Source organism: Lutra lutra, chromosome 4 (genome assembly GCF_902655055.1).
Source record: "Lutra lutra chromosome 4, mLutLut1.2, whole genome shotgun sequence".
In the NCBI taxonomy this organism is placed as follows: Eukaryota; Metazoa; Chordata; class Mammalia; order Carnivora; family Mustelidae; genus Lutra; species Lutra lutra.
This window is the reverse complement of record NC_062281.1, coordinates 90,649,449-90,672,063: the sequence shown is the minus strand read 5'-3', so window position 1 is coordinate 90,672,063 and position 22,615 is coordinate 90,649,449. Positions and strand designations below refer to the sequence as shown.

The 22,615-nt window shown below is 34.8% G+C and overlaps 1 protein-coding gene across 1 annotated transcript; it reads right to left on the bottom strand.

Annotated features, from left to right (window-relative positions):
• Positions 1–119: 119 nt before the first annotated feature.
• Positions 120–22,018, bottom strand: HORMAD1 (HORMA domain containing 1). Its single transcript, XM_047724005.1, has 15 exons — positions 21,349–22,018; positions 19,947–20,009; positions 19,069–19,213; positions 16,099–16,162; positions 15,497–15,533; positions 13,522–13,542; positions 13,241–13,267; positions 11,836–11,903; positions 11,173–11,324; positions 8,609–8,868; positions 7,181–7,247; positions 7,024–7,100; positions 6,032–6,115; positions 3,877–3,948; positions 120–1,487 (listed from the first exon to the last, which is right to left on the bottom strand). Exons 2-15 carry the CDS (start codon positions 19,977–19,979, stop codon positions 1,407–1,409), a joined length of 1,188 nt encoding a protein of 395 aa, XP_047579961.1. The 5' UTR covers positions 19,980–20,009; positions 21,349–22,018; the 3' UTR covers positions 120–1,406.
• Positions 22,019–22,615: the final 597 nt, after the last annotated feature.

Genomic DNA, 22,615 nt, shown 5'->3' with positions numbered 1-22,615 from the left:
TCTTCATTGGACCAATCAGAAACCGCCAAGGTTGAGTCCAGCCAATCGGAGCTTACCAGGGGAGGCTCTCCTCGGGCTATTGTGTTGCGATCCCGACAAACACCACCAAAAGGAGGCAGGTTTGGGTCAACCTGACAGCTGGTCAATCCAATGAAGTAACCTTCGTAGAAGAGAGGAAAGGGAGCTGCGCTCCCCACCCCCATTGAACCGGCCAATCAAAGCGTTCAGTGAGCTAGCGCAAGCTGCCGATCTACAAAGGTTTTTGTTGGTCAGTCTCTGTAGCAGGTGTGTTAACTGTACCAGCGTATGCTAGGACAATTAGGTGAGATGTGCTAGGATCCAAGAAAGCTAAGGACAAACAAACATTTAAAATTGGTTGTTTTCGAAAATTAGCTTGTCCTCAACTTTCCTGTTCCAGAAAAACCTGATCTGGGTCAGTTTGTGGACGTTTATTTGGTTTACATTAAACAGGTTAAGTACATTTCTACCATTACATACACACCAACTTTCTCTATTAGCCCTTCTCAGTGGCAAACCTATGGATAATCTATGTTTTATAATGCGGCTGCTAAACTGCAAGAAGCAAACAGACCAAGTTTTAAGTCTTTCTTTTTTAAGGCAAAGGAAACGATCAAAGCTGAAACCAGGTCTCAGGTTTCTCCCTAAACGCACAGTCTTTCACACTACCACTCAAAGGTTCTGGGAAGTGTGCTCAACTCTTGTAAAGTATTATTTACCAAAATGATCTCAAAATAGTAACCAAATATTTTCTGCTAATTAAATAAAAATTAGAAGACATGAAAGAGTCTATATGCTGAAGAATATTTTATTTATGCTGCCCAAAATGCCAGACCTTAAAAATCAGTCCTCATTTTGCCTTGAAGCAAAAAAAAAAAAAGATAAAAAAAATAACCAATTTTTAATGGTATGTTATATATTACCATGTTAGTACACTCTATCAAAGCACCAAAGCACATTGTTTTAATGACACAGGGACAAATAACCAGTTAAGTGTTACAGTTTTAACATAAGTAAAAAGTAAATTCCTACCAAAATTTAACAACAAAATGAACATTATTTGTTTTTAAAATTGGCTCTAGAGTACCTTAAAGGTTAATATATGTTTAAAGGAAGTATCTACCAAAATGGAAGATAGATCAATATTGAGTAGATAATGAGCAAATCAGTTATGACACTGGTATTTTTGGTTTTATCCAAAAGTTCTCTTGCACTGTCTCAGATAAGATTAAGGATCACAATATGACAGCTAAAAATTTATTTTTGTACTAACTGCTTAACACAATGTATAAATTTTCACATGGCAAACACACGTTAAAATAGTAATACATTGTCCAGTAGTTGAAATGTTGAGAACTTCACAAACATGCAGAAGAAAAAATTAATTTTTATATATGCTCCTTTGGTTCACTAAACTTTCTTCTTTTTGGCACTGACTCTTGACTAGAAGAATCAAAGTGATGAAGGACCTGTCAAAAGAAAACAACTACTAAGGATACTTTTCAGCTTACATGTCTTTATTTTCAGATTTTTTTCATGTCTCTGAGGTTTGTTTGTTCCATCCTTCCCTTTCTTTTTAAAATTATATATAGTATTACTATTTCCTACTAAGATAGAATACCTGCGTTCTTTAAAAAGTAGGGTAAATTTTATTACTGATGTATCTTCTGATGGCTGCTGTAAGTATATACTTATAAAGTGTAAGGTCTTTATCCGGGTTGTTGGAGAAGTCAAAAACATAGATCTAACATTATGTCCTCAAAATAGTAAAATATTATGGGGTGATAAGAAGGAAAAAAGATTTTAAAACGAGCTACAGATAATGAAATATTGTACCTTGGCACCATGTAAGATTTAAATCACATATTATTCTTTTTGTAACCCTGGTACTTAGCAGTGTCTGACTTAAACTTCGTTAAAGTATTCCTTTTTTTTTTTTTAAAGACTTTATTTATTTGACAGACAGAGATCACAAGTAGGCAGAGAGGCAGGCAGAGAGAGAGAGAGGAGGAAGCTGGCTCCCTGATGAGCAGGGACTCGATCCCAGAATCCTGAGATCATGACCTGAGCAGAAGGCAGAGGCTTAACCCACTGAGCCACCCAGGCGCCCCATTTTTTTTCTTTTTTAAGATCTTATTAATTTATTAGAGAGGTACAGTGACAGAGGGAACACAAGCAGGGGGAGTGGGAGAAGGAGAAGCAGATTCCCCTGCCCAGCAGGGAGCCTGATGTGGGACTTGATCACAGGACCCTGGGATCATGACCTGAGCTGAAGGCAGATGCTTGATGACCAAGCCACCCAGGTGTGCCCCTAATAGTATTCCTGAGTAACTCAACTTTGATTTTTCTGAAAAAAAAAAAAAAAAAAAAAAAAAAAAAAAAAAAAACCACCAAAAAAAAAACTCACTAATGATACAAATTGGATGATTTTGCTAAAAAAAAAAATCAAAGCTTAATACACTGGGAAGACAATAAATTAATGAAGTGTCAGGTTATTTCATTCCCTTTTTGAGTTATGTAAATTGAAAAAATATTAACTATATTTTTGAGAATACCCCTTTAAAGTTTGGTTTTTTTTTAAAGCAGTCTTATTCAGTTGCCTAAATGTTAACCTACTAATAATACTAAAAATTCTAGTTGAAAATATAAATATCTGGGGCACCAGGTGGCTCAGTCATTAGGCATCTGCCTTAGGCTCCAGTCGTGATCCCAGGGTCCTAGGATTGAGTCCTGCATCGGGCTCCCTCCTAGGCAGGAAGCCTGATTCTCCCTCTTTCACTCCCTCTGCTTGTGTTCCCTCTCTCGCTGTCTCTCTCTCAGTCAAATAAATAAATAAAATCTTAAAAATATATATATATATAAATATTTATCTCAGAAATGACAAATACAAGATCTGATTTGGTAAAATAAGGTCCCAAATATGAAACAACTGTTAAAAAAATGTAGGTCAAGAAAATTTTTCTTTTGGGGTGCCTGGGTGGCTCAGTGGGTTAAAGCCTCTGCCTTTGGCTCAGGTCGTGATCCCAGGGTCCTAGGATCCAGCCCGCATTGGGCTCTCTGCTCTGCCCCTAGGGAGCCTGCTTCCCCCTTCTCTCTGCCTGCTTGTGATCTCTGTCTGTCAAATAAAAAATCTTAAAAAAGAAAAAAAGATTTAAAAAAATTTTTTTAAAAAGAAAATTTTTCTTTCTCTTCCTAAGGTACTAAGAGAAGATGCTATTTTTTATGGAACAAGTTGATTTGGTAACTTATTTATACTTCACTTTTGTTCTCTCAGAAGCTGAGATCAAATTTGTGGCCCAATTTTAGCTCTATGTAAATAAAATGGCCTAAATAGTCTTATACTCTCATTTTCTCATTCTATTCATATTTTTCTGGACATACTGATTTTAATTTTTTTTATAAATTCCTCCAACTTCTTCAAATCATTCATAGATCAGTAAATATTTACATAGAAAAAACTAATAAACCTCACACATCTTATTTTAAAATCACCTCATTTTTTAGAAACAATTACACATAAACAAGATTTGGATATCAGTACTTTGAGGTAATATCCAGGGATATTATCACATTTATCATTTAAAATTTAATCTAGGGGTGCTTGGGTGGCTCAGTCCATTAAGCATTCCAACTCTTGACTTTGGCTCACGTCAGAGCTCAAGGTTGTGAAATTGAGTCAGGCTCTGTGCTGGGAATGGAGCCTGCTTTAGATTTTTTCTCTCTCTCTTCTCATCCCTCTCCCTCTCTAAAGAAATACATTAAAAATAAATAAATAAATAAATAAATAAACTTAATCTATAGTAATGATGGTCTGATACTTGCCATTTTATTCAACCTGTATATTATCATAAGACTTACTGTTCTCCCACGTTCAAGTTGACTTCTCTTCCGATTTTCTTTAGAAGATTTTACTGGTTGATTTCCATTAGCCTCCATAAAGACGGAATAATTACTAATTGGTTATTTCTCAAAGAACAACCAACACTTGATTTTTTTAAACTATAGGCAACTATATGCAGTTTTTAAAAAAGGTTTTCCTGAGATATAATTCAGATGCCATACAATTCATTTATTTAAAAGTTTACAGTTCAATAATTTTAAGTATCAGAGTTGTGCAACCATCATTGTAGTCCATTTTAGAATACTTTCATCACTCCAAAAAGAAACCTGAGGCTGGTTGATTTGTTTCTTCCTTCATTCTCTTCTTTCTTTTTAAAATTATACCTAGTGTAATTATTTCCTACTAAGAGAAGATACCTGGGTTCTTTGAATTTATTACTTCCTATTCCCTCCTTCTCCCACTAGCTCTAAGACTTTCTCTCTCTCTATAGAAATCCCTATTCTGGACTTTCAGATAAGTAGGATCATATAATATGTAGACTTTTGTGACTGATTTCTTTCATTTAGCATGTTTTCAAGGTTTATCCATGCTGAAGCATACATTAGTACTTCATTCCTTCTGTGGCTGAATAATATTCCATGGTATAAATATACTACATTTGTTTATCCATTTGTTTATTGATGGATATTTAGGTTTCTTCCACCTTTTGGCTATTGTTAATAATGCTATCTATGCAATTTTAAAAATGAATATTGGATGATGACACATTATTAGCTGTCTATTACTATTCTCTAAAAGGACATGCTTATTTTTTTATGTCAAAAATGTACTTTTCAATAACTTTCTTAGTGTACATACTATTAAATATTTTCACTTCTTGCCATTTCCTAACAACCATTCAGCCATGATTCTCAAAATCAGGAGTACTGTGGCAGAGAGTTCATATCCAAAAACATAGGCAATTTCAGAAATTAATTTACGTCCCCAAAGTATCTTAATGTCTTATTACAAGAAAAATCCTTCCTAATGATTTTTTTTTAATTCTTGCTTTTCTCCCCATATCCTAGAAAGGATACTCATCCTAAATAGAAGCTGCCTACAAGGCCATTTTGCTGCTAGCTGTACTAATTTTTGAAATTCTTTTATCTCTTGCTCTCATCAGCATACTAGTTTGAATACTGCCTTCTACCAGTTCAAACTTCCTATGGAGAATGTAGAAAAAGGGGACCTCCCGACTCAGTTGGAAGAGCATATGACTCTTGATCTTGGGGTCATGAGTTCAATTGGGAGTAGAGATTACTGAAAATAATAAATAAAAACTTTAAAAAAAAAGACTGGGGAAAAAAAAACACTGAAAAATGGCACTATAATGAATAGTGTGCTGGTAAATGTTTAACAACCAGTTCTCTAGGAGTAACAAATCCTCTGTTGATGCATTTGCTGACTTCCACGCTGTGAATATTCTCATCATGTCCAATTTCAAGCTACCAACATGATGTCACTGAATGAGGAGTTGGAAAGAAATGTCACTATACCATTCTTAGAGTGTGCTGTTTGTTTCCTAAATTTAGATATAATATTTTACAGAATGCTTTTTCTTCATCTTGGAAAGTTTGAGTAACTTAAAAGTCTAAAATAAAATACAAATTTCCATTTAGCAAAAATAGGAAACTAACATAAACCAGTGGGTTGTTTGCTTAAAAACATGAGATTCATTTTATGCAAAATATATACAAAACATTAATTTTTAATGTCTTATTAACAAGACAATTTATATTTACAAGATAAAACATGAGAATATTTTGGCATTCTAGGCAATCTCCTTGGAATCTGGATGATGGTGTCATTTCTCAAAGCCTTTCCTGAATTCTCCTCTTTTATGTACTTTCAGTAAAATTCACCATTCTTTCCTTTGTTCCATGTAGCCTATTCAAACTGCTGTCATGCCCCCCTATCATTGTTTGTTGACCTCCAATTACTAAACTTTGAGCTAAGAGTAGGAACTATGTGTTATTCATGTTATATCTCCAGCACCTAGTAAAGTACCTGACACATAATAGGTACTTACCAAATATTCGTCTATAAAGGAAGGGTTAAGACGCAAAATAAACTCACATGTGGGAAAAAGTTATAAGGTTAGAGTGGAAAAAAAAAATCTAAAGGTACACTTACCATTTTATTCTGAAAGATTTTTCCACTTCTTGTTTTGCTTTCAGACACATCAAGTTCGGATGTTTTACAGACTAACTGTTCAACCTAGAAAATAATAACACAAAATCACATAATAAAAACTTTCTATAACATAATAATGGGGCTCCAAAATTCAGGAACTTAAAACCTAGGGTCTTATTATGTTAATGAAAACCATTAATTTTAAGTAGTTCTTACTGTCACAAAAAGTGCAAAGGCAAAGATAGTGAAACTGATACTGTATATGATTGATCATTCACTGAACTGAAAAAAATCCCAAATGATCATCAGGCACTACACTACTCTTCTAAGAGATAAGAACTTAAGCTCACTCCCACTGGAGAAAGGGGAAGTGCAGAGGAACATAGACAATAATCAGTCCCATTATTTTCAAGTTCTTTTTATCTAAATGTTATATCAAGATTTTATTGTCTATGGAAAACAAAATTAATCATGTCTGCTCCAGGCAACAAAAAGTATTATATACTCCATTTGTAAATACAAAAGGTGGTGGAATAATTACTTAAGATTCTACCTAGCTCTGAAATTCTGAAATTTTATGAACAGTATTTAGGTTTATTACTAAATAAACTGACAGTAATATACTTAAAACTTTCCAACATATACTTTTTTTTTTAAAGATTTTATTTATTTATTTGACAGAGATAGCAAGAGAGCAGGGGAATACAGCGGGGGAACGGGAGAGGGAGAAACAGGCACCCCGCCGAGCAGGGAACCCTACTAGGGCTGGATCCCAGGACCCTGGGACCATGACCTGAGTATTAGGCAGACAACTAATGACTGAGCCATCCAGATGGCTCAGCATATATTTTTCAAATTTTGTTAAAAAGCATTCTTAAGACCTAATTTTCTTCTAAAAGACCTTGAATATAATAAGGAAACCTGAAAATTGACTGAATAAACATATTCTTCTGAAAAAAAGCTAAAAGTGAGTGGAATTACCAAATTTGTACCTGAGAATGAGAAATTGAAAGATCTAGACTTGCTTTAGACCTCATAATTTCATCTTCCTCACACACTAAATTTGGTTCTGTTAAAAAAAAAAAAGAGTTAAAATGGTATAAAATTGAATTGGAAGTGAATCAATCTACATTTTCATTAATTTCTTACCTCCAAGTTCAGAAGATCTGGGTTTTTTTTTCTGCTCTTCCATTTTAGTCTCAAGGTCAAAATCATCCTACATAATTACATGAAAAAAAAAATGGACTCATTCCAAAAAGCAATTAAAACAACTGGGTAGAAGTATTTATGAACAAATGTGTTTTACATGAATATAACACACCACTACAACTGTCTTACACTTGGTAGAAATAAAGTCCTATAATTACTAAAAAAAAGGTGCCATATTTATCCAGACAAAGTATAAACCACTACTTTATGTTGCAGGGTCATTTTAGGGACAAATATACAATTTTCTCAAAAAATACATAATGGTTCTAAGAACCCTTAGTTTTTACTATTGTTTGAGGGCAATGAATTAGACAAGTTCATACAACTACTACTTCTATATCTCCAGAATTTTTCTACAGATGTTATCACACACTTGAATAAAAAATGCCCCAACCCTCTTCAGGGAGTTAGTAAAGAATAAGATCAGTCATAGTATGGTAGAAATAGTAACAAGTTTAATGTCTACTTTATAATTATTTTTCTCTTTGTGACATACATCAACAAGCTTTAAATATTTAAAGAATGCTACATAAATTCCAGCTATACTTGTTTATAAACCATCACTGGGATTTAGGTTTTGAGAAGACTTCTTCTTTGACTAAACTGGTTCAAAACTGAATTTTCTATTTGTTAGGATGTGTCAGAGCCTGAATTAAAAAAGAAAACTCTATACATAAGTACTGAGATTATAATTTAGAATAAAATGAGGTAACAGAACAACAACAAAGATTAGATTAAGAAACAATCATGTTAATGTGAAAGATTTCCTGGGATTGAGTAATTAAAACTAAAAAAAAGACTTTTTTAATATTTTTATTCATCCATTCATTTAGCCAATATTGAGAATGCACACTGTACACTTATGTGGTAGGCACAGGAGGATTACAAAGAAGAAACACAATTTTCCTGCCTTCTGGGAACTTCCAGGCTGCTTCAGGACAGTGACTTTGCAGTCCCCAAGAAAGTTCAAGCACAGGTCTAAAATGAGCACCTAATAGGGGTATTGGTAGAAAGGATTTCAACATTAGTTAGGCAATTAGAGTAGTTCAGTGGTTCAAGTTATGCTCAAGACCAAAGAGTTTCCTCAGAGTTCACTACAAGGGTAGCTGAGGTGATGAGAGTCTGGGCCTCCAGTACCTTTCCCTGCTTCATTCAGAATAGTTGTGCTTTTAAACTTCTGAGAATAGTGTTTGCACCAAGGGAAAAATTTTTTAAATGAAAAGCTGATACCTTCTTTAAGGTCCCTACCTACCTTGAATTTATGATTATAATACAGTATTTATACAAATATCACTGAGAACTATTAGTCTTCAGAATTGAGTCAAACATTTGTTACTATTATACTTTATAACTTTAAAATGTACTGACACTTATATAATGCTCCTGTTCATCTTCTATATCATCTTTGTCCATGAGAATTTTTTGAAGTGGTGTTTTTAATTGTTTTGGTGATAATATAGCTGAATCAATATTTTCCATTCGTTCTTTTTCAGTAGTTACTTTTACTTTGAAGGTGTGAAAAGGTGTTGGGACTTCTCCCACATTTAAGTACATAGGCTCTCCTTCAAATATCACTCCTTCACAATCACCATCCTTAAAACCAGGAGGTTGGTAGTCTGGGGGTGTAACTGCGAAAAGTAAGTATAAGCTGTGATGTTCATGAAATTGAAGAGAACATAATAATAATAATATATAATATATAATATATAATATATATAATATATATATTATAATATATATACATAATAATAATATATAATATATAATAATAATACAGATTGAAAACATTTCAAATAGTATAAAAGGCAACCTTTTTTTTCACTTGACTGACTATTGACCTTGAATAAGTTATCTACTGTCCTTGATTTGGTTTTCTCATCTATGAAATGGGGATAATAATAGTACCTACCCCATTGGGTAGGGTATTAAATGAGTTAAAGTGTGTTAAATCCTCAGACCAGAATTGGCACAATGTAAGTAGTCAATAAATGTTAGTTGTCATTATTGTTGTTGCTTTGTTCTTTTAGAAGACACTACACATGTAAAATAGATATTTCAGATATATGTATAATCCTTAACAAAACACAAATAAGATCATACTGTTCAATACCTAGCTGTTTTTTTTTTAAAAGATTTTATTTATCTGAGAGAGAGAGAGAGCATGTGTGTGGGCGTGCATGTGTGCCGGGGAGAGGGTTTGAGGATGGGGAGAAGCAGAGGAAGAGGGACAAGCTGACTGGTGCTGAGTGCGAAGCCCAAGTGGGGGCTCTATCTCACAACTCTTGAGATCATGACTTGAGCCAAAATCAAGAGTCTGAGGTTTAACTGACTTACCCATCTATGTGCCCTATACTTACCTAGCTGTTTTTAACCTTTCCTTTTAATCCATTTTTAATATTCCTTGGATAAATTAGGAGCGCATTCTTTTTAATAAGTTGCATGGTATCCTTATAACATATAACATTGCATGTTTGTGTTAAGTATATTCCCAAGATACTTTTGATTTTCTGGATTAAAGAAAACATGCATCTGAAATTTTGATACTGCTAAATTGTCCTCTAAAATTGTTGCACCTGGGGCGCCTGGGTGGCTCAGTGGGTTAAGCCGTTGCCTTCGGCTCAGGTCATGATCTCAGAGTCCTGGGATCGAGCCCCGCATCGGGCTCTCTGCTCGGCGGGGAGCCTGCTTCCTCCTCTCTCTCTGCCTGCCTCTCTGCCTGCTTGTGATCTTTCTCTGTCAAATAAATTAAAAAAAAATAAATAAAAAAAAATAAAATTGTTGCACCTATATACATTCTCTCAAGAATTATAAAAGTGGGAGTGCCTGGGTGGCTCAGTGGGTTAAAGCCTCTGCCTTCAGCTCAGGTCATGATCTCAGGGTCCTGGGATCGAGTCCCGCATCGGGCTCCCTGCTCAGAGGGGAGCCTGCTTCCTCCTCTCTCTCTCTCTCTGCCTGCCTGCTTATGATCTCTCTTTGTCAAATAAATACATTAAAAAAAAAAGAATTATAAAAGTGCCTGCTTTCTTCCACACCCTTGCCAATAACTGGTTTACAAATTTTACTGCTCTGGTAAGTTGAAAAGTGGCATCTCAATTGTTCCATTTCTTTAATTATAAGTGAGGTTGTACCTCACATGGATATGTTCATATCACTGGAAAAGTTTGTGCATATTCGGAAGTCTAATTTTCCAAATCTTTCTTTTTTTAAGATTTTATTTATTTATTGGAGAGAGCGAGCGAGAGAGAGAGAGAGCACACAAATGGAAGGGCACAGAGGGAAAGGGAGAAGCAGACTTCTCGCTCAGCAGAAAGCCCAATGTGAGGCTCAATCCCAGGACCCCGAGATCATGACCTGAGCCAAAGGCAGGATTAACTAAGTCGCCCAGGCACTTCTGAATCTTTCTTTTTCAAATGCTGATATTAAATGAAATTTTTATAATTTCAAAAATTATATTACAGATTGAGGTGCTTAAAATAATTTAGGATGGGGGCACCTGGGTGGCTCAGTAGGTCATGATCTCTGGGTCCTGGGATCGAGTCCCACATTGGGCTCTCTGCTCGGCAGGGAGCCTACTTCCCCTCTCTCTCTGCCTACTTGTGATCTCTCTCTCTCTCTGTCAAATAAATAAATAAAAATCTTTAAGAAAATCATTTAGGGGGGCGCCTGGGTGGCTCAGTGGGCTAAAGCCTCTGCCTTCGGCTCAGGTCATGATCTCAGGGTCCTGGGCCCCGCATCGGGTTCTCTGCTCAGTGGGGAGCCTGCTTCCTCCTCTCTCTCTCTCTCTGCCTGCCTCTCTGCTTACTTGTGATCTCGCTCTGTCAAATAAATAAATAAAACCTTTAAAAAAAGAAAAAGAAAATCATTTAGGATGGAAACTAATTGTTTCAATAATAAAACATATATGTAACAACAGAATGTATTATAAGTGGTACCTTCATCGTAGTAGAAAAGTTTCATGGTCAAACAAACATCATTAGGTAAAGGTCCCAGATTTTGCATTAGAATATAAATCTTGCGAATCAGGAGAATACTTGCTTTCTTGGTGTCAGCAGATGACATACTAGATTCACTGTTTTGGTTTTTACTATAAGAGAATCACACATTAACTTCTTTTATGACACCCATGGCTTCTAATAACAACTTTACATCATACTATTTGAGATTCTTATTCCTATTATATCATTAAGTTTTTAAGTTGAAAGTCACCATAAAGTGTGTTTTAATGTCACTATTATTAAACTTTAACATCACTAATATCATTATTAATAATGTTATAAACTAATAATTTTATTTACATTAATATGCATTTTATATCAGATGTTTAAAGGAAATGAGTGAAGGACTTTAATTACATTTCTAATCACTCAAGCATACAATAGCTTTCTTACTCTTTGGCTCTGTTTCACAATTAAAATAGTATATAATTAGCCACACAATCTGGGCTTGCAGCTGCTCAAAAGATACTTTGTACAGCCACACCTCAATGGTTAATTGAGGATGTTTGAGAAGTTTCAGAATTAATCTTGAAATTTAGCAATATAGTATTAATATAAATAAGTGGTAATCTGTATTACAAAAAGGAAATGATAAAATACCTTATGAAGTCCATGATTGGTCCATTACTAGTGTACTTGAATTTAAATTGATAACATTCTGAAATTGTCTTAAATAGAAAACATTACAGTTATGTATTTGATATACAGTGCTGGTGGCCAAGTAGCTAAATACAGCTTATGTATGACTCTTAACGTTGGTTTAATAGTTTTTTTCTGCAATGTTAATCCTTAATGGTCAACTGAAACTTTCAAGTCCTAATAGTAAATTTCCATGATTTGGGATTTGGGGCTTCAGTCTCAAGAGAGATATATATTCTGCCACTAATTGCAATGTATATTATATATCCCAGAGGGAAGGAACTCCTTAGGAGGCAGGTAAGAGGGGCAGTATTATCTCTTACTCAAGCAGAATGGCTTTAAGCACAGGACTTAAGATCCTTGCTATATGTAACCAGAAGCAAGTTATTTAAGCCTTCTAGGTTTTAGTTTCCCCAGCTAATAATAGGGCCTGAAAATAGTACCTATGTCATTGGTGGTTGCGAATTTTTAGCAAATAGGATAATTTATATAGAGCCCTTAATAAAAGTGCCTGGCACACCAAACAATCAATAAATATTAGTGAATCAGCAAACTGCTCTTGTAAGAAAAAATGTTGAACTATATAAAACATCTGAAACTAAAAGAATATTTTCTGAACAATTAGTTAGCTTCTGAACAATCAACTAATTCACAGCTCTTGAGATTTTCTTTGTCACCATGGACACACATGCTTTCTTTACATATCAGTGCTCTCACAGGAAGGGGAATCAGCTCTCTCTCTCTTAAAAAAATCTGCTTCTCCATGACTGAATGAATATATTATAATAACGATAGTGCAATGTTTTAAAGCACCAAGATCATGGGCTGGCCTTCTTAGGTCCAAATTCTGGTTCTGCCACTGTGACCTTACGCAAGAAACCTTGTATCTAGGTTTCCTTACCTATAAAGTGAAGATGATAATGGTAGCAATCCCTTCTTTAATTGTCAGATGAACAAGTGGATGTGACAAGATTGGATGAATATTCAAAGTTCAAGGATAAGTATCTCATTTTTGTCAAACTCAACCCCTTTCATAATTTTATAAAAAGAATGTTACATAAAAGCATAAGTTAGGAGACTTAGGTTATTTCTAAGGAGTTTTGGATTTATGGCCCAGGATCAGTCACCCAATCTCTCTGGTAGCAAGCATATTAATCTGTTTAAAGATAACAATACAAATATTGTCTTACCTCAAAAAAGACTTTATGAGGTTCAAATGTGAAAATACATGTGAGAGTGAATATCATTAAAAGCACAAGATAAAAAAATTAAAAGGAAAAAATAAAAGCATAAGATATTATTGTAATTTATGTTATTTTTAGATATTAGAGATATTATGTTTCTTTACTAACTTAAGCATACCTACCTGAGGGTCTTCTGGATTGGTGTATACCTATTTAAAAATAATTTACAATTGAGTTATATAAGTCTAAGTATTCAAGGAGAACTAAATTGGATATTTAGACTAAACTATTAAATGGATTCAGCAAAACAAAATACAAAATGACCGCCCAAAATATTAATTTGTTACTTTTTTCCAATAAATAGATCATTTGTTTGAATAAAGTGACACATCAATTGCTGGTTTTAGTGTTATTTAAATAAGCAAGGACAGTCTTTAAGAACATACAATTTAAAAATACTTACAGCTAGAACAACCATCCTTAGCTGAAATAAAAGAACAAAAATCTTACTTTTACTCTATGAAATATTTTTTCTTGATGAATCACAAGAATTCTTTGTCCTATTTCAACATTTATTCCTACTAAGAAATAATCTTGCAGAAAATATGATTTATATAAAGCAAAACCTTGGACGTCCTTCCTTATTCCCCCAAATATCTATTTCTAGTTGACTTACTGAAGGTTGACATTCATGTCACTGACATAAGAAAATACATGCATTTCTGCCAGTTACAAGGAAAATATATATTGTGAAATAACATCAAACCCTTACAATGTAAGAACTGATCTTGAAAAGAGAAAGCAGAGTTCAGGATTCTGCTCCTTTTTTTTTTTTTTTTAAAGATTTTATTTATTTATTTGACAGAGATCACAAGTAGGCAGAGAGGCAGGCAGTGTGTTAGGGGCAGTAGACTCCCTGCTGAGCAGAGAGCCAAATGTGGGGCTCAATCCCAGGACCCGAGATCACAACTTGAGCTGAAGGCAGAGGCTTTAACCCACTGAGCCACCCAGGTGCCCCAGGACTCTGCTCCTTTGATAAAGGGAAGAGGCTTTGGAGACCATTCAATAGAAAATCACAGGAAATAATCCACTCAACTAATCTGCCAAAAATCTGAGTCATCCTTGATTTGGATCTTTTCCTTACACTTTACAACCAATCTATCAAGTCTAATCAGTTCTACTGCCAAATATATCCTGAAACTTTTCATTTCTTTCCTTCTCTGCCATGCTAGTCTAAGCACTGGTGATTTTTCACCAGTACCACATTAACAGATTAAGCACCATTCTCCTTGATTCCAATCTTATTCTCCTTCCACTCTATATTGCCTTAACAGCAGCTGGAGTGATTTTTAATTTAAAATATAAATCAAATGATGTTACATTTCTATTTGAAACTTTCAAATGTTTTTTATTTGAACTTAAAATCCAAACTCCTTACCTATACACACTTTTGAATGCTCTGGCCCTGCCTATCTCCTCAGGGTCCTCTAAAACTATTCTCCCTCCCTTACTACTCATTGCATTCTATTCCCATTCACACTGTTCCTCTTTGTTCCTTGAACTCTCTCAACTCCCCCTTCAACTCTTTGTATTCGTGTTCTGTCAGGAATATTCTCTCCCAAAGTCAATGCCTGGCTGGTTTCTTCTCATTCAAGTTTCAGCTTAAATGTCACCTACTCAGGACCACCCTATTTAAAGTTACCCCACCTCTCCACCTGCAACACACTTTCCTTCAATATTTTATTGGCCTTTAACACAATTGGAAATTATCTGAATTACTTGTTTATTGACTGTTTTCCCACTACAGAAGAGATCCTCTTTGGCTCATTGACCACCTGGAATATGTGTCTAGCACACAGCAGTCACTCAATATTTAATTAGTATTAAATATTTAATGCTTTAATAAGGGAGGTTAGTGACCAGGGATAAAATTTTCTTTTTTACAATTTTGTTTAGAGCTTGACTTTTTTATATGTGCTGATATAAACATGCTAATAGTCTACAGCAAACACTTTTTAATTGGAATTTCCTTATTCAGAATTTGTGACAATTTAACCTAGATTACACAGAAATTTATTTTTGAACTCTCACGAAGAAATAATTTATTAAATTATTAGTATAAACAAAATTGTAGGGGGCATGTGAAACTAATAAATGAATTATTTTAATTCATTAAGTTTTTGTAAGCTAATATGCATTACTAAAACAAATACATGTTAACAATTAAAACTGGCTTGGCAAATTTGTTAAGTATTAACTCTATTGGTTTAAAATGAGTTGAATATTAGTCTTTAAAATGTTCAAATGTTCAAACTTTTGAGTAATTTGGACTGTCCTATACACAAGTTAGTTTAAATTAAAGTTTTACTTTGCGGTAACTGCTGTTATATTTGTGGAGTATAAACTGTAGGAGGAAAGATAAGGAGATGCTGACTTACGTATTTTTTTTGCAAAGCATCATAGCATCCTAGCATCCTAAAAAATAACAAAGGATTCATTTTTAGACTGAATGCACTTCCAGAAAAGAATTCTTTTAATTCTTTTAATACGTTTCCATGTTATCTCATTACTAACATAAATTTTCTTGTTATTCTTTTTTTAATAAGATTTTTTCTTTTAAGCAATCTCTACACCCAGTGTGGGACTCAAAGTTACAACCCTGAGATCAAGAGCCACATGTTCTAATGACTGAGCCAGCTGGTCTCCCTAAAGTTCCCTTCTTATTAACCAGCTTAAAATAATAAAACAAAACAAATAGTGGCAGAAATATAAAATGTTGATAGAGGATGGTTCGGGATAGGAGGTAAAATATCTGACAGCTACTTGGGAACACTAATAGGAAAATGAATTCTGTTCACATGGAGCATAAAATAAAGGAAAATTTTAAGGCAAAAATCCAAAGACCTGCAAAAATGGCATCTAATATTGAAAAGGGAATTACTAAAATTAGGTTAAACACTGAAAGGTAACCAAGGTATAAAAAAAGAATGTGATTTAAGAAAAAAAATAATTTAATATCATTAGGTATTCTTTTACTTACCACTTCACTAACTGTGTAGATCCTGGACAGTTTTTATCTTCTCTCAGAATTTTGACACAAAGATCTAAACACCAAAATTATATAAATATAGAGTTGCTTAAGATTAGTAAACAACTAGAAATTTAACTGAAGATTATTTTCTTCAGCTGTGTATTACAGGTATATTATATTATTAAATAGCAATGAACTTCCAGATGATTGATATTAATATAATTTAAAAGAAGAAACGTTTTATGGAAACAAAGAATATTTTTTTCCTTATTATAAAATGACACCATAATGACTAGGATACATGTTAATGGGTAGAAAAAAAATTCTTAAAAGTTATAAAATATTTAAAGTCAGATATAATGCTTTCACACCATCATTATCCAAGAGTCTTAGTATTTGCAGGCCCTTATCCCAATTAAATACTTGCAAAAGACCAAGAATTTAACTGGCAAAAGACCAAGAATTTAGCTACCAGAGATAGAGACCTGCAGGAAAGCAACAGGTAATACAATGGAAAGTACTTGAGATTTCTGTCTCAGGTTCCTTATCTGAAAAATAGGGATAATGTCTAACTCATAGGCCTATAATATGAATTAACAAGATATAATACATAACATAGCACTTCACATATTGCCCAGCACATAGTTAGCACTCAGAATTAGGTACATACTATGCCCTGGGTAATGAATGATTACTGTAGTATAAATAGACTATATTATTTTTACTTCCTTAAAATAACACAACATATACTAACTACCACTGTACAAAGCTATTAATAATAGTATACTTTTATCTACCTATTCATCTTTATAAGAGTAATGTCAGATAAAATTAAATTTGAGAAACTGAGGAAAAAATATTATGATTAAGTGCGTCCAAAGGTATTAAATATACTTAAAAAAGATTTATTTCAGTGAGAGAGAGAGCGAGTGTACAGGGGGAGGGGCAGAGGGAGAGAAATTCAAGCAAACTCTGCTGATTGCTAAGCCCCTAGTGGGAACAATCTCATGACCCTGATACCAGACCTGAACTGAGACTTAAGAGTTGGATGCTGAACCGACCGCACCACCCAGGCACCCCTTGAATATACTTTTTAAAAACCACTTAACCCACACAAAAACTTGTACATGAATGTGACATTATTTATAATAGCCAAAATTACTGGGTGGCTCAGCTGGTTCAGCGTCTGACTCTGATTTTGGCTCAGGTCATGATCTCAAGGTTGTGAAATCGAGCTCCATGTCTGGCCCCAAGCTCAGTGTGGAGTCTGCTTGAGATTCTCTCCCTATGCCCCTCCCCGCTCCTGCTCGTGGGTGCTCTCTCTCAAATTAAAAAAAAAAAAAAAAAGAAAGAAAGAAAAGAAAAGAAAAAGAAAAAATATAAATAGCCAAAAAGTGGAAACAACTGAAACCAAGGTTCTTCAACTGATGAATGAATAAATGAAATGTGGTATATCCATATAATGGAATATTATTCAGCAATAAAAGAGAATGAAGTACTAATTCATGTTACCATATCAATAACCTTAAAAACATTAGGTGAGAGAAGCTGATCACAAAGGACTACATATTGTATGATTCCATTTACATGAAATATCCAAAATAGGCAAATTCATAGAGATAGAGAGATTGGTGGATGCCTAGGACTGGGGAGGTAGGGGAAGTGGAGAGCCATTTAGTTGGTTATGGAGTTACCTTATGGGTTAATGAAATGTTCTAAAATTGACTGAGGTAATGATTGCACACCAATTTGAATACACTAAAAATCATTCAACTGTGCACTTTAAATGCATGAATTGTCAGGTATGTGAATCATATCTTAATAAAGCTATTATTAGAAAATCTCTAAGTAAAAATTCGTTTTATCTATTATTTTTTCTTACTTTATTTAAAGTTTATTAACATAAATATTATTAGTTTCAGAGGTAGAGTTCAGTGATTAATCAGTCTCATATAATACCCAGTGCTCATTACATCACAGTGTGCTCTCCTCAATGTCCATCACCCAGTTACCCCACTCCCCAACAACCTCAGCAACCCTCAGTTTGTTTCCTATTTAAGAGTCTTATGTTTTGTTTCCCTCTCTGATTTTGTCTTATTTTTCCCTCTCTTCCCCTTTGATCTCATTTTTTAAAAAATATTTTGTTTATTTATTTGACAGAGATCACAAGTAGGCAGAGAGGCAGGCAGAGACAGAGAGAGGGGGAAGCAGGCTCGAGCTGAGCAGAGAGCCTGATACGGGGCTTGATCCCAGGACCCTGGGATCATGACCTGAGCTGAAGGCAGAGGCTTTAACCCATTGAGCCACCCAGGCGACCCTCATTTTGTTTTTTAAATTCCACATGAATGAGTTCATATGAAATTGTCTTTTTCTGATTGACTTATTTCACTTCACATAATACCCTCTAGTTCCATCCATGCTGTTGCAAATGGCAAGATTTCATTTTTTTTAAGATTTCATTTTTTGATGGCTGAGTAGTTTCTACTGTGTGTGTGTGTGTAAAGACTGTTGCTCTGTGATATCTTATTGGAAACACCAATGCACTCTAAATTCAAGGAAAATTTAAACATATCATTTATCTGTCAAGGGACTTTGGGGCTCTTTCCATAGTGGTTATTGAGGATATTTCTGCTATAAACACTGGGGTTCAGGTGCCCCTTTGGATCACTACATTTGTATCTTTGGGGTAGATACCTAGTAGTACAATTGCTGGGTCAAAAATATTACAGTTTTAAAGCAAGTCAAAATAAAAACACATTTAAAGAAAGAGTTTTGTGTATGCATGGTTTTTAAAAATAGGTTCCCACACCTAGCAGGGAACACAACACAGGCTTGAACTCATGACCCTGAGATTGAAACCTGAGCTGAAATCAAGAGTCGGACACTTTAACCCACTGAGCCACCCAGGCACATTCGAAGAAAGTTTTAAAATAAACATTACATCTAAAAAATGGAAACAAAATATAAACATGACATTACCATCTAGGTATCTTGTTCCATAAGCACATTCAGGAAATATTCCTCTCAAATATGTGATACAGGATACTGAAACTGCTAGGAGCCTCTTCACTAACACTAAAGACTGTTGCTCTGTTGATATCTTATTGGGAAACACCAATGCACTCTAAATTCAAGGAAAATTTAAACATATCATTTAGATTTATTAAAAATAACATCTTCCTGAACTTTGAGTAGATCTAATTTTGCATAAGCATGATACTTTCCCAAAGAATTCTAACAATTAAAAAAAAAAAAATCCTAGCCATAGTGGTTAGTAAAGCCCAGAAAGTCAGGGTGGCTTCTAAGATGTGACGGTAATTCCAGGGTTGCCGCTTAAAGGTAAAATGCAAAAAGTAGTTAAAAATCATGTCAAAAATCCTCCTGCAGTCGGCTGCAAGCACATGATAGATAACACTTCTTTTCTCTTTAGTTGCCAACTAGGTTAACTATAACACAAGAACTGTGCAACGATGAGAATTTTATCTTTGTGAAGCATGTACGTTCATTTCCTAGGAATGGACTGCTAAATCGCTTCTTGGCCTTTTGGCTAAGATCAATTGTAGGAATGGACTGCTAAGAATGATAATTTCATCAAAGCAAGACAATAGCATTTATTCACCTTAACTAAATTGAATATGAACCAATTATTTAATTCACTGCATCAAATATCTACTATAATTCTCCATTGACTCTATAAAGAGTTTAGTAAATATCTTCAGTTCTTAAAATAGAGAATTTCCTGATCTCATTAAACCCTCAAACAGTTGATTCTAACTTTAGAATATAAAAATAATTGAGACTTCAATAAACAATAAAATTAGCTAAATTAACATATATTAAAGTATACGAAATCATACCATGGAAGTTCTTTGCAATTGTGCAGTGGCCATCTTCGGATAAAGTTTTTTCTTTAATTCAACCTTATGACACAAATAAAAGCTTTAACTTCAGATTTTATTTTTATCCCTAACATTCTAGCTTATTACATGTAAAGTCAGATTTTTTATGTGAATAATTTCATGTAAATAAATTTTACCTAAACAAATCAATGTATTCAAGCATTGACTACATGGTTACAGTTAGGTAGGTATTAAGTAATGAAAACCACCCTTGCCAAACTCTTTAAAGTAATCTTAAGTGTTTTGTTCTGGGTGTCTGTGAGGGTGTTGTGGATGAGATCAACATTTGAGTCGCAGGACTGAGCAAAGCAGATTGCCCTCCCTAGGGTTAACAGGCCTCACTGAAGACCTGAATGAAACACAAAGCTTGAGTAAGAAGGAACTCCTCCTGCCTGTCTGCTATGCTGGGACATCTGTCTTTTCCCGCCTTTGGACTTAAATTGAAACTTTAACTCTTTCTTGGGTCTCCAGTTTGATAACTGCAGATCTTGGGCCTTTTAATTGTGTGACTAATTCCTTATAATAAAGATCTTTCATATATGTATACCTAAAAAAAACAAAAAACAAAAATAAAACAAACAACGGTGGGGACGCCTGGGTAGCTCAGTCCGTTAACTGTCTTGTCTTCAACTGTCTTCAACTCAGGCTCCGGTCAGGATCTTGAGGAGCCCCTCTTTCCTCTAGCTCCCTGCTCCCTTCTCCTTCCCCCTCCTCCCTTCTCTGCTCCCGCTCTCCACTCTCCGCTCTCCTGTGTGCTCTCTCCTGCGCTATTTCTCTCAAATGAATAATAATACCAAAAAAAGTCTTTAAAAAAAAAAAAGAAAGAAAATGGAAAAAAAAAAATCCTGAAATTTTTGTTTTATATTTGTAGTTTCAAAAGGACCGAATCAGGTAAAGATCCTTTACTGAACTTCAGCATGGCTCTCAGTATAATAACATACTGTCCTACTCTGTGGAACAACCGCAAAAGAGGAACAGAAAATATTCCAGATTTTGGCTGATTCTGATTTCTCAATTACGACTGATGTTTTCACTAAATTTCATTTTTTTTGGTCCCCAGTTTCACTTTTCTTAATCAGAAAATTCAACTGGAAGAGGTCCCAGAAGAGACAATTTACTGTTTTAACTGATTCTGACGAAACCTGGACGAGACGCCAGAGTTAACTTCGTCTCAAGAACCTCTTGTGAGGAGTAAGTAGGTCTACATTCCACCCCCCACCCCACCCCCCGCGCCATGTTTCACCATTAAGACTTTAAGGAACTTAAAAGTAGTTGGGCGGTTTCAGAAAAAGAGATTAAAAAGCAAAAAACAAAAACAAACACGAAAGAAAACAAACAAGCAAACAAACATATACGTTACGGAACGTCTGAGGACTGGCACCAGCGACCACGAAACCTGCACCACGCAGCACGCGCTCTGTGGGATGCGCAGGCGTCTCCCCTCAACCGTCGCCCTCACAGGCGCGGCAGCAGCCTTGTGACCTCCAGGCGTTTTCCCGCCAAGAGACGCGCAAGGCGCTCTGGGAATCCCGAGAGGCTGAAGAGCCAGTCTCCGTCAGAGAAATGCCAGATTGGCAGTAGGCAAAGCTTAAGTAACGGCATGTGCCAAGCCTTTCCAAAATACTTAGCTTTCCTATGGTGACTAAAGTGTTCTCAACCGCCGTTTAATTAACCCTGTTAATTTCTGATTGTTTTCTATGATTTTCTTATTGTATCTGCCACAAATGCATTCCATTCCCACCTTAGTCTCCTGTGTCTTCAGGAAACCAGGTGCTCTGGCAGTCTCTACTTAGATATTTCTACTTTGTTGTCTGTGGGGACAGTGGAGAGCTTCGACGGTAGTTAATATCTCATTTAGAAACAATAATAAAATCAGAGCTGGTCTGTAGGAGATTGCTGAAGAGTACAAGCTGTTTACAAATTGTTTTATGTCCGAATAAGTTGTGTTAGCAGTGTAAACATAATTATTAACTTCGATATGTCTGCATAACCAGTTAGAAAACAGCCACCCCAGTAAGAAAAGATTTGCCCGTGTCAATCAAGAGAACCTTTTTTTTTCAGTCAAAAATTGTGAAAATCTCCTGGTCTAATAATCATTTTGTTCTCTCATGCCTGAAGTTCACAAGCTGCTTTCAAAATTCACTTATTCTTCTATCTTATTCCTACTTTGGTTCTTCTAAGACCTTTATCTTAGGAGGAAAACACAAGTATTTCTCCGATTTTTAGAGATGAGGAAACCGTTTCAGGTAAACTTGGTTTCCTGATACCAAAACCAATTTCAGTCTTGCCAGAGGGGGAGCCATGACACCACAATAATGACATGTTAGGTTTATGATTTGGTACTTCGTATTAAATTTACTTTTGAGTTATTAACAACTATAGAAAAAAAAGTGAAAAAGTAAATAACTTATCTAGAATCACAGAATCAGAATAATGTCTAGGGGATGAATAATTTCTATTTTCTTAGGGTCTCTGACTGGACCTATGAATTTAACTGACCAAAAAAAAAAAAAAAACCAAACAGATTAATAGGAGAAAACATACAAATTTTAATTATATCTTCTTTAATTATATCTTTGCACCTGGGAGTTTTCAGAAGAGAAGTTAAGACCCAAGGAAGCAGAGCT